At 38.4% G+C, this 13,063-nt stretch overlaps 1 protein-coding gene across 9 annotated transcripts in view; it reads left to right on the forward strand.

The window, feature by feature from the left end:
* The window catches only part of DMD (dystrophin), a 1,048,023-nt gene that overhangs the window by 73,369 nt on the left and 961,591 nt on the right, over positions 1-13,063 (forward strand). For 5 of the 9 annotated variants that reach the window (XM_082219924.1, XM_082219917.1, XM_082219927.1 and 2 more), the window contains exon 1: positions 7,922-8,030. The exons of 2 other annotated variants lie outside the window; for them this stretch is intronic. In XM_082219924.1, coding sequence (XP_082076050.1) covers positions 7,934-8,030 — 97 coding nt within the window. In that variant the 5' untranslated portion in view covers positions 7,922-7,933. Of the gene's footprint in view, positions 1-7,921; positions 8,031-13,063 lie in introns of those variants that run through there. 2 more of the 9 variants (XM_082219923.1, XM_082219928.1) reach the window with 2 other exon arrangements.

Genomic DNA, 13,063 nt, shown 5'->3' on the forward strand with positions numbered 1-13,063 from the left:
TCTGACACCACCACCGACCAGTTAATTTAGAGGATCAAAATGCAGAAATGTACAAGATCCATAATAATAAAAACAAACTGAGAACTGCTGTGAACTGGATTCGGCTGAATACTGAACTGAATCAGGCAGATCTGAGGCTTGTTGAAATCAGGTTGAGACAGCCTCAAATTGTTCCTGGTTGGGTCAATCTACCTGGAGTAATCCAGGGCTATCAAAAGGCAGGATGGTGGGTGGCAGGGGGAGGAGAAGGAGAGGCAGACAGCCTCTGAAAAGAACAGTGTGTTGCTGTTTGCAAGAGGGCTTTATCTACAGATGGAAGAGAAACAAAAGAAACCTGATCTTGCCAGTGTTAGCCGACTTTGAATGCCAACATCTGAATCACCCCTTGAATGTGCAAAAGAAATGTGTGGTGAAAGTGGTCACGGTGAAATGTGAAGCAAATCAGAGGTCAAAGTGACTTGAAGACTTCTTTCCTAATCTACTCTGTCATGTAAACACTCAAGAACCCACTCAGTTTTTTGAAGGATGGTTTATTTTATTTTATATCATATGCTGCAAAAATTAACTGAGCTCAACAATCTTGGTTCTCAAAAGCCCTTTCAGCACTGGAAGAGAAAAGAGAAATGGGTGTTTTAAAAATCTATTGAATATCATCTTTTTCTCACATTGTCAGCTAGCAAAATGTCAGCTGAAAGTAAAGTCTAAATGTGGAATCAAGGCTTTCAGACTCTCTGTATCTGATTTCAGTCACATGCTCTCTTAGTGTGCCAGCACATCATTTTGTGTAAATGGACAAGGGTCTGGTCTGTACTCAAACTGAAGGCTGCCAAGAATAAACAGATGCTGTAGGATGCAGACATGTTTTTTTTTCACTCTGACTCAGTGTGATATCAATGCCTGGCATGATACTAGTAGGCACCAATATATTTATAGATCCAATATATTTATTTCCAGTGCAGAGTTTGGTGCGCGTATGGAGCCTCCTGCACATGGAAAATCTTCTTTATTGACTACAGTGTCCAGGATAGCTCCATCCTGTGTAATGGGGGTGCACACTGGGTTCCCTAAATTACTGAGCTACTGGATCCACATGAATGACTGGTCAGTCTGGTGCAGTGCTTGGAGTGGGATGCTGGGGAAACCAAGGTTCAAATCTCCACTCTGCCATGAAGTTCACTAGATGCCTCAGCTTAACATTCTTCACAGAAAAAGGCTTTTTTGTAAGGATAAGGTGGAGATAACCATGTACAGCACCTTGAGGTCTTTCAAGTCAATAATAAATAGCAATTAAATGATTGTGTGCCATGAACTGGGAATATAGCCCCTGCTAACTCAAGTCACATGTAACTGACATAAACTTCGCATAATTATTATCAACACTAGAGGTGCCAAACTGTTTTGGTACATAACAACAACCCCCAAAAGTATCCTAGAAATACTTTATGAGTGTACTACCATTAAAATAGATGGGATTCATGTTTATTGTGAGGCTTTGATTCTACGGAGACAAGAAACAAAGAACAAATATGCATGTGTGTGGATTAAAAAGTAAAACCAAACAGTGGCATGTAATGTGGTCTTAGTTGATTGAAAAAGAAAGAATAATGCTCATCCTCAATAGATAGGATTTATAGGAATTTGGCTAATGGGATTTCCTCCTGCAGATGGAATTGTATCTTGCTGCTGTGCCTTCTACAAAATATTACCATATGTACTGCTTTCAGTAGTGAGATCACTGAGTGAGTGAATGAAGGAATAAGAATTGATTGGATTATAGGTACAAAAACCATTTAAATTCTGACTCTGTTGGCCAGTGTTATCTCAAGTGAGGAAAGGCAGTCCACATTATTGGCTCCATTGGTTAGAGTATTGTCAAAGTTAAAAGAAAAGATCTTCAAAAGTATTTTTGCTGAGTACCTGCTTTATCAAATGCCCTTAAATGTTAGGAAAAGTTATATGTTTAGCTCTTCTTTTGTACTATTTAGCAGTGTGAAGTGGTACATTCTGATATTGGTGTGGTGGTACCTACCCTTTGGAATTCTCTCCCCTTGAATATTAGATGGACTGTTGTCTTTTCAGCACCTATTGAATATCTTCCTCTTCCAGCAATCCTTTCCCAATCTGTATCTGTATTGGAAATGTTTTTGTTGTTTTATTGTTTTATCATGTTCATGCTGCTCTGAACTCCTTTGGAAATATAGGTAATATATAAAGTCATACACACAGAGAGAGGGGGGAGTGCCCCATAACAAACTGAAAATTTATAGATCATTTTCTGATAAAATTTCTGAGATAGTTATTCCCTCCCCCCACACACACACACACTCCTAGAAAAAGGTGACTGCAGAATTCTCTCTGAATAATGTCTGCTATGTTTTCATGGCAGTGTGAGGAGACAATGTATTATTTAGCAGTACTGAAGATAAAGGTGTATGGGTTAGACCTAGGAATGAGTTAAGTTTTGTCCTATGGTAAATGAAACATGAGGTGAAACTGTATTTGATTAGACCTCAGAACTCTGCGAAGGTTATATTGTATGAAGGCCTGAATGCTAGCAGAAGACGTGGTTACGGTTGCTAAGGAAGGAAACACCTTTGGCAGCTAGTAGTACTGAAAGTGAATGTCCCTGGTATTTATACTGATCAGGGGTATTAGAAAGGTTTAATCTGATTGGTGTTCTGAGAATCGCTTTTTAAACCCCTATTGATCCTTGAATAAAGGTCAGTAGAAGGGGGAGCTGCAAGGTGGCCAGAGGCAGTGGTCAGTAAAGACTAGAAAACTAGAAGAAGTTATTTTAAGAGCCTTTTGGAGCTGGGGTCATGGAGAGAAGGGCCTGAGGATGGAAGACAGAAAGTTAAAGAAAACAGGAAGAGATAGGCAACAGAAAGCATAGTGTTCAAAAGCACAAGGCTGAGAAGAAGACCCAGAAGAAGAGGAAGAACCAGAAGACAGCAGCTAGTAATAAAGAATTCCAGAAGAGATGGAAAGTGTTAATGATCTCTATTAAATAAATCAGTTCCCATTACTGTATCTCCAAACTTAGGATGCTGTGATTTATTCTAACTGTGGCCGGTTAACATGTGGTTGGTTTGAGCATGTTTTGTCTTAACTAATCACATTTAGACTAAACCACAGTTTCTTGAATGTAATAGGAAACTGTGAAGCTTTCAATCTTTTTCTCTTGTGCCTAAAAGAGGGGAGAGAGAAACAAGCAAATCTAAGGATTGAACTCATGATTATGTTTGTTGCATCTAAGCTAGGCTATTTTAGAACTACTTCTCTAAAGAATCAACCCGTTATTTTCCAAATTAATTTTAGAATTTTTCACAAATTTTAAGAATTTTGAGAGCAATTTCAACTTTGGCTTTTTAAAATGCTCTCAATAAATTTATCATCTGAATTTTATTAGCCCATACTAGCCAAATTTGTTTTAATGTTCAACAGTAATCTAATTTCACTTCTACTTTATTTATAACCATTATTTATGATCAATAAAAGATTTTCCATGCAAGGATAGAAGACGAAATAAATCAAATTTTGATTTATAATTAGCATGCCGAATGAAGCATCAGCTATAAATAACTTATACACTGCCTGTGTGTGTGTGTTGCTATTACAATGGTGCATTTCCCAACAACTGTCTAAAAGTCTAGAGCAAGAAAATTCTAGCTTTTGGTGTTCTGGTTTCAATAGCCAGATAAGCACATGCTCCAGAGGAAAAAGGAGCTCACCTTTCGGGAGGTGCAGTAGTTCACTGGTGGAGCACAGACTTTGCATCTTAGATGAATATGCATAAAGTTTGAGGGTCAATCTCTAGGATCAGCAGTTAAAATACAAACAAACCCAGAAAGAAAATTTGGAGAAGAGTCCTTGCCCAAGAACTTGGGAAACCATTGCCACTCACAAGAGTTGCAAGAAAACAGTTCAGAACATAAGAGTAGCCTGCTGGGTCAGGCCAATGGCCCATCTGGTATCCTGTTCTCACAGTGGCCAACCAGATGCCAGATGGGAAACCTGCAAGCAGAATTCAAGCATAGGAGCTCTCTTCCCTCTTGTGGTTGCCGGCAACTGGTATTCAGAAGCATTATTACCTTCAACTGTGGTGGCAGAAGAGAATCATCATGGTTGGCAGTCATCAATAACCCTCCATGAATTTGTGTAATGCTCTTTTAAAGCCATCTCGGTTGGTGGCCATTTCTGCCTCCAGTGTTTAACTATGTGTTGATCCAGTAGCTTCATGCAACCTTGATATATGGGACAAGGGGAGAGCTCTTGGTAAACTTTTATTGTTATATCATAGTTTAGAATGCACCATATGAACAATGTTTTTAAAAACTCTACTGTGAGCTTCACTTATAGAAAAAAAAAACCCTAAGCATAATTTAATATAGTGCAGAAAGTAAGTTCATTCATAATCTTAATAAAGATCTCTGTGTAATAAATAGGAAATGAATTAGTAATTCTTATGTGGTGCAGGTGCCCACAGCCCCACTTTCCTTCCTGTTCCTGGTTACCCATATGCTTCCTGTACTTCATACCACTTCTCTCCAGAAAATTAAAACTAACATATTTATTGTTTCATTGGTTGTTTGTTTATTCATTCATTCATTTTATTGCTTTATTATTATTTATTGTATTAAATTTGTATACCTCCCTTCATCTGAAGATCACAGGGTGGTTCACAACATAAAAATACAAAATGAGAACACGAAATGCATCATAAAAAAGCAAAAACAAACCATTAACCCCCCAATTCTATTTTATTTATTAAATTACTCATCTGCTGAATGGGCTTCAGTAAATATAGCCCCCCACCATAGTCCAAGAATTCCCAAGTCACTAGCGCCTGTGAGTTATAAGTTACAACCTTTGTGAAATAACATCAATTCTTTGTTACTATCTGAATGTTTTAACAATTGAAATGCAGATACCAAGAAAATATTTTTTATGTATTCTAAATTTATGGGGCCTTCAAAGTCAGTCTTCCTTTTATTGTCTCTCTTCAGTTCAGAAATGACTTGAACCGACAACAAAAAAGGAGCTGACAGCAGTTGTTTTTTTTAGATAGCCACTTTATAGCTACACACTTTGCAACTATATGATAGGGCAACCTATGTTGCCTTGAATACAAAATTAGCTTGTTGATATGTGCAGCTACAGACTGAGGAGCAGATGCAGTAAGTCTAATTCTAACTTATTTACATAAAATCTCTAAAAGGACATGTTATTCCATGGTGCCATATCTATAGCATCTAATAAATTTTCCATCTTGTTCCATTAAACCAATCTTATTGTCTCTGCTAATTTGATTTTTAAGAGGAAAATGACATCATTGCTCACCCAGAAAGCAGCTGATTGCCAAGATACAGATTTTAGGCTGCAGAGTTGTGCTAATCTTACGTGGGGAAGTGGAATAAATGGGGGGGGAGGCATTTCACCTCCAGATTACCATTCTTCATGCTTTCCCTTGTAAAATTCACATGAGACCAATTCTCCTCACTGGAACAAAGTTGTCTGAGAATATTAAGCACTCCTACAGAGCACCCCTCTGCTTCACTAGATATCATGACTCATTTGGGTGTATTATCCCTGATCTCTGACAAGTAAAGATATATAGGCCAAACCAGGCTGTAGTGAAGCAGGTTCTGTGGTGGTTTGACACTGGTGCATTGTTTGCTGAATGGTCAACAACTGTGTGGCTGAGTAGAGGGACTCTTAATGAAAATCTGAATGTGATGGCAAAAGAACTCATGTAGAGGGCTGAATAAGGGAATCAGAAAATTTTATGAAAAGGAATTGGGTTTCCCAGCCACTTCTACATATGTAATATTTAATTTCTATTATTATTTATTTAGTTTTCATCAAAGCTTTATTAGACTTAGATTTGTCTTCCAAGAAACTGTTCTAATCTCAAACCTTTCCTGAAGCCGTAGGCTTGAAAAATAAACAAGGATTAATTTGGTTTCCATAATTTAACTACTCTATTCTAAACTTAAAAATGGAAAGTGTAATGCTGGTGGTCAACAAAAGAGGTTTAAAGACTGTCTCAAGGCATTTTTAAAAAAATGTAGTATAAACACCAACAATTGGGGAACACTTGCCTGCGAGCGCTTCAATTGGAGCCGTTACCAAAAGTGTCATGGGCTTAGAAGACTCTTGAACTCAGGACGTACTAAGAGGAAGGCACACTTGGCAAATCCACACCGTGATCAACTCCCGCCAGGAAACCAATGTCCCCACTGTGGAAGGACATGTAGATCCAGAATTGGCCTCCACAGTCACTTACGGACTCATTGTTAAAACTGTGTTTATGGAAGACAATCTTACTTGGCTACGAGTGATCGCCAAAGAAGAAGAAGACATAATTGGCTTTAAACAGCTGGTATAATAGACACTGAGTTGTGATAATATGGCTGCTTTTGGCTATTTAAAATGGACTTGCAATCCTATACATGTTTCCTCAGAAGTAACCCCCATTAAGTTCACTAAGACTTGAAAGCAGTATAGTGCTACTGTACTCATGTCCCGCTTGTGGGCTTGCCAGACATATCTGGTTGGCCACTTGTATGCTAAATTATATGGGTTTTTGGTCTGATCTAGCAAGGTCTTATGTACTTAAAGGTGCATAGAATTCTAACCTACATCTATGCCTTTGTAAATGGGAACATTTTGCGGGTCAATGTGGGTTAAGAACAGTGCTGGAACATGGTGGTCATGCACAATTTGCACCATGTGGACAATTGTGTAAAAACCCGTTGAAGTTCAGTATTTGTTATGTGAACTTGCATTGTGAGTTAGGGGTGTGTGCTTTGGTATTCTTCCACCAATCTTATTGGATTTATTCATTCTACCAATCAAATTTGTAGCAGGGAATCTTGGGTATAAGGGGGAAAGTGATATATTTACTTCAACATTATGTACCTTCTAGATATCTACTGCACTATCTACAAGATTTTTTTAAAAAAGTTGTGTGTTTGTCTACCCATATTCTTCATGTCAGCTATTAATAAAGGAAACTAGCTGTTTCTTTAAAAAATCATGTGGCTATTAATATTCTTTAGGCAGTACTTACTGATGGTGTAGTTGAGGGGGGGGCGTTGTTTTAAATTAGCCTCACTAACCTGTCACTCACCAGATATTTTAGCTGTGTCTGGTATCATTTGAGAGATAAGATGCTACTAAGAGAACCACAAAAACTACTTCCCTCTTCAAGCGCATAAATAACAGTTAGGGGCAAGCAATCACCTGCAGGTATAGAAAATCTATTAGGTTTGAATTGAGTGCTCTTGTCTCATTAGAGAGCTATTCATTAGGATTCACAGATATGAATGCAATTTTGCTTTGGATATCGTGTTGATAATGAAGTATGAGTAAGGACATGAATAATGTGCCCCGATACTGTATTTCAGGACTCTTTCCCAAGGAAAGTTTGAATGAAGTGATGGTGTGATTTGATAGGAATTAGTAAGTATTTAACTAAAGTACAAATAACAGAAGACGACTGTGGGGAAGGGGGGGGAGAGAAGGGGGAGAAATGCCATTCCTTCCTCCCCGGAAAAGCGTTCTGGTTTAAGAAAAGCTGCAAGCTTTAATAATCAGTGAAAGAGAGAACACGAATGCCAGGATTTGGAAGAGATTTGCAGATGCACTGCTCTCTGAGGCAGAAAGAAGGCTCATTAAATGCAGGATGCTGCTGTGTCTCATTGTGTGTTTGCACTAAGGTATGGGCTTGCCAGGCTGACGTATCAGATAAAGTCAGAGTGGTTACCACACCAGCAGTGTAGCAGCTGCATAATAAATGATGGAGAGAATCATGTTAGGCATGCCCACCTAACCTAACTTGAATCATGCGAAAGGGGAGCTATTGGAATTCAAATAGACTTTCTAGTTCCCAGCAGTCGGCAGCAATAGAATGCTTTCAGGAAGATGACAGATGCAGGGGAAAGATGCTGTTTTGCACTATCTTGATTTGTTACCGCAGCCAACTTATTGGCATGATGGAGTGACGAGAAAAGCAGCTGGCATGGAAGGTAGGATGATCAAAGCCTTTGCATTGTCCTGAATGTCATTAGAAACTGACCATGACAAAGCATATGTTAGAATGAGCCTCTGTTGATAATGGCAGAGGATTTGTTGCTCAGGTCTTGAAACTCTCTGAAAACAGTGTTGCTTCTGCAAAATGGATTTTTGAATTGCATTTCTGCTTGCATTACGTCTTTTGTGCTTGCTTCTCACCTCGGGGAGCCACTTGCCTGAAAGATATTGTTATGGAAGGGTAAGGTTAGAGAACAAAGTGTTTTCGAAGTCTGGGGAAGCCCAGGTAAGGGGAAAGAAACAACCCAGAAACCTCAAACGTTTCATATGGTTTAGTTGCATGGTCTTTGACTTCAAAATGCTGGCATATACAGAGAGCTTGAGGAAATGAAGCTGCATATTTTGAACATTCTGAAATAGCAAATAGTATTGCAGATTCTGTTTTTGTAGTTTGCTTTGCCAACAGGGTTTCATCCTCCCCTTTTTAGTTCTTGCTGTGTGCTCACTTGTGTATTATTATTATTATAAAGAGGAAATTCATGTATATCTCCTGCAGGGTCTTTCAACAACTCTAGCATCTGTTTCAGCTACTGAACTGTATTCACGTTTTGCCAACTTGATGTCTGCCCAGCTGGGTCTATCATTTCTCTCATGATTACTGTTCTTAATTTCTCTGTATCAGCTTGTTTCAGATATAATTTTGAAAACTGCTAATGAGAAATGACGGCAAATGTGAAATCATTTGAAATGGAATATATGGGTGATTTTCATTGTTGTTTTTTAACACAGAGGATATTCCAAATAATTATCTTCCAGTCTGTAATGTTGATTATTCAGTTGGTGGATTGTTGTTTTGTTAGTATAGGTGAGCAATAAGCCAAAGTTTCAGGTGACTTTGTTAGAAAGTTTTGAGTTTATGTGAAAAAACAGTCTCTCAGCTCCATGTATCATTTCCCTTCACCCCTCTTCCCTCATTCCTAGTGAGCAATATTATAGCAACATACATGATTCATCCTGATCACCTGAACAAGGTTGAGTCTTGCTGTTTATACCTTATTGGGAAAGAATGATTAATTAATTGCCAGTTTCCTGCTTTGTGGAAATAATGTTTGCTCACATTAAAAAGTAAGCTTATTAAAAAGTGAGCTGAAATAAACTCTGTACCAATAAGAGTATCTAAGTTAGATAAAATGTATATGTGAGTTTGTTAGACATTTGCAATCTGATATCTCATCAGCTAACACCTCAGTACTTTCATTTAAATATCATATCTGTATGTTCATGCTAACGTCAAGTTCAGTGATTGGCTGCAAACATGATTGATGTTTTAAGTGGCATCTGAATATACTTTTGTATAGATAAAGGGAACAGCTTGATATTAAAGTGGTGTTACTCTAAAACCTGGCAAAAATTAGTAACTTGGTATTTGCCAGGTACAAATTATTACGACAAACTTGGTATTAGCCATTTTGAGCATTTCAGCTTATTTTCTTTAATTTAAAAAATGTGAAATTTAAAGTGCACAGAAAAAATATAAAGGTTGTTAATTTTCAGTATACAAACTTGTTCAGTGATTGAACTAATAATATCCTAATGAAATTCAAATGCTCTCTAGGCAGGCTTGAATATCTCTAAGGATGCAGCAGGTGTATTCTCTTTTCTTGCACCTATTTTCCAAATTCATAGCATTTTCTTTCAAGTGGCTAAAGTGCATGCTTCTGATTTTGCTTTTGTAAAGATAATAGAAGGCTGTCGCCATCTAATTGAAAATAGTGATTTTATAGTTTGCTTACATTTTGTCAAGAAGTGTGTGAACTTTGGACTGCATTAAGACAACACTAGGTGGAGCTAGCAGTTGATTATATACAAAATACAGCATCAAAGGCTTCGGTTAAGCTGCCTAATGTGCAAGCTGATTTCTATAAAAATAATGGTAATAATTTTTCAAAAACCCTGTCAAGCTTGAAGTCAAACCTTCAAGTATGAAATGCTAAAGTTGCTGGAGTTTGAAGGAAATAGACTTCAGCTAGTCCAGACACTGTCCTGCTTAATGAGTGCCATGCGAGGCAATGCTGCAAACATGGGCACAGGTAGAGGGATCAGAGCAAGCAAATGGGAATGAAGGCATAAAATAAGCAGCTTTTTATTCTAGTATACAATTTATCTCATTTGTATCCTCTGTTGTTTCAAGGAACAATAATGTATCCCTCCCTATTTTCAAAATATTGGATTACATAAATATTTTAGACTTTCTCTGAAATATGTTGTTGAAATGAAAAACTTAGATTAAATGAATGAATTTTTTTTTGGGGGGGAGGATGATTACTGGCATTTTATAATGCACAAGGAAAAGTAGGCCAGAACTGCATGCAAAGTTAACATCCATTTGGTTTTTCCAGTACTTTTGGCAGTAAAATGGTAACATGGAGAATCGTTTAGCTGATCCTGTGCACATTTATGTGAAAATGAGTGCCAATGGGATTTACTCCCAAAGAAGTATGCAAGAGATTTAGCTTTAATAGGAATGGAAAGGGAGAGACAGATGATCATCTATAGTCTCCCTGTGTTTCACAACATTGGAGAGTGTTGATAAATCAAGAGGCCTGGTTGGTAGTCTATTACTACCCTGGCTCCATACCTTGAGAAAAATAACATCCTGGTAGAATCACTAGTTGAAAATAGTTACAGATAGGTAGCCGTGTTGGTCTGCCATAGTCAAAATAAAAAAAATTCCTTCCAGTAGCACCTTAAAGACCAACTAAGTTAGTTCTTGGTATGAGCTTTCGTGTGCATGCACACTTCAGATACCAAGAACTAACTTAGTTGGTCTTTAAGGTCCTACTGGAAGGAATTTTTTTAGTTGAAAATAGGTTGGGTTTTATGTTGCCTTTGAATTGGGCTTGTATTGTCTCTGGATTCATTAACACACAACTGGCCAGTACTATCTAAGTCATAATTTTTACTGCTCTTTATTAATCAACCTGTAGAGGCCCAGCAAAAAGAGCTGTGGAATTCCAACAGAAGGAGGAAGAGCAGAGCAAGGAAGAAGTACAAACACAGCTAAGCCTCTGTGACCGGAGGGAAAGTAATAGGGTGCATGAAAACTGCAAAGGCAAGGTAGCTGAACAAATAAAGTCCAATTATAACGATTAGATACTATTTATTATTCCGTATTATTTGTAGAATGGTAGTGCCTATACTGATAATTTTATTATGTCCCTATTTTTATAGTGCTACAACTCTGCAGAATTATTGAATGTCTAGGCTTACCTGATTTAAGTGGCAAGTAATATATACCAAAAAAATGCAAAAGCTGGTAAGCATCCAAAACGAATCCTAAACAAAGGAAATGATATTGCAAGATGCTGACAAAATGAGGATTTTGTTTTTTAAAACAATAGCTCAGCAAGTTTCAGTCTGTTGTTAAGCCTTCCTCATGGTCAACATGAAAAAGTAGTCTTCAAAGATCTCTTCTTACTGTATCACTTGTTTGCAATAACTGGCAACTTTATATGAGCAATGTATACAAGTGACAGGTATCTGCAGGCTTGCCACAATGGGAGTTTGACATGTCTCAGGACACCAGGCTGAGGAAGGCTGCTGAATACAAAGAGCAGATTTTTTTTTTTTTTACAGAATTCTTAACTTTGCTAAGGAAATTCAGTCCCAGACCCAGAACTGAAACTCTCTTAGCCCTTCTTTGGGCACGGTTATCCTTTCTCTCAGCAATGGATTTACTTTGAAGAAGTTGGTAATGATGGAAGCCCATCTTGTATCTCTCACTCCATCCACTTCTTAAGGTTTGGTTAGGGAACTGTGGAAAATGTATTTCTTGAGCTTAAACTGTCTCTGAAGATCAATAATGTTGGGGCTGTATTGGGGCATAAAGAGTTGCCTTAAACAAAGTTAGACCATTGGTCCATTTAGCTTTTTATTTTCAACACTTAACCTGCAATGGCTGCTCATAGTTTCAAACTGGATGTTTCCAACCCTTTCCATCCCTACCAGACATTTGAAGGCAGCCCTGTTTAGGGAAGCTTTTAATATTTGATGAATTATTGTATTTTAATATTTTGCTGGAAGCCGCCCAGAGCGGCTGGGGAAACCTCAGCCAGATGGGTGGGGTATAAATAATAAATTATCATTATTACTACTACTACCTAGAGATGCCAGGGATTGAACCGCAGACCTTTAGCATGCTAAGCATGAGTTCTACCACTGAGCTATGGTGCTTCCCTAAAACTGACTCTCCCTCTTCCCCTTAAGCAGAGGGGATGCTGGAGCACGAGTTTGTGAGTGAGTGATGTTCTTAAATGTACTTTTTAACACATGTCAGTGATTAAGAGTAGAGGGACAAATGGAAGTGGTCAAGCACAGGTAGAAGAATTAGAAAAGAGACCTTAGGAGACAGGAAGCAACACTGTGAACACAAAAGCTATAAGTGCAAGCAGCACTGAACCCAGTTGTTTTTTGTCCTGTTTCTGATTTAAAAGATAAAGGTAAAGGGACTCCTGACCATTAGGTCCAGTCATGGCCGACTTTGGGGTTGTGGCTCTCATCTCGCTTTACTGGCCGAGGGAGCCGGTGTACAGCTTCTGGATCATGTGGCCAGCATGACTAAGCCGCTTCTGGCGAACCAGAGCAGCGCACGGAAATGCCGTTTACCTTCCCGCTGGAGCGGTACCTATTTATCTACTTGCACTTTGACGTGCTTTTGAACTGCTAGGTTGGCAGGAGCAGGGACTGAGCAACGGGAGCTCACCCCATTGCGGGGATTCGAACCACCGACCTTCTGATTGGCAAGTCCTAGGCTCTGTGGTTTAACCCACAGCGCCACCTGTGTCCCTGTGGGGAAATTGGTTTTTGGGGAGAAAAGGGAAAAACAGACAAATCATTTGTCATTTTTCATGATATGTTAGCAGTTAATATATTAAAAGAGGTTCATAGGAGGGTATTCCCCAGTTTGAGAACCACTCTCCTACATTAACACCTGACAGAAGTTAATGTGTCCTAATGATTGTATGGAACC

Source organism: Podarcis vaucheri (genome assembly GCF_965113315.1).
Source record: "Podarcis vaucheri genome assembly, chromosome: 4".
Lineage (NCBI taxonomy): Eukaryota > Metazoa > Chordata > Lepidosauria > Squamata > Lacertidae > Podarcis > Podarcis vaucheri.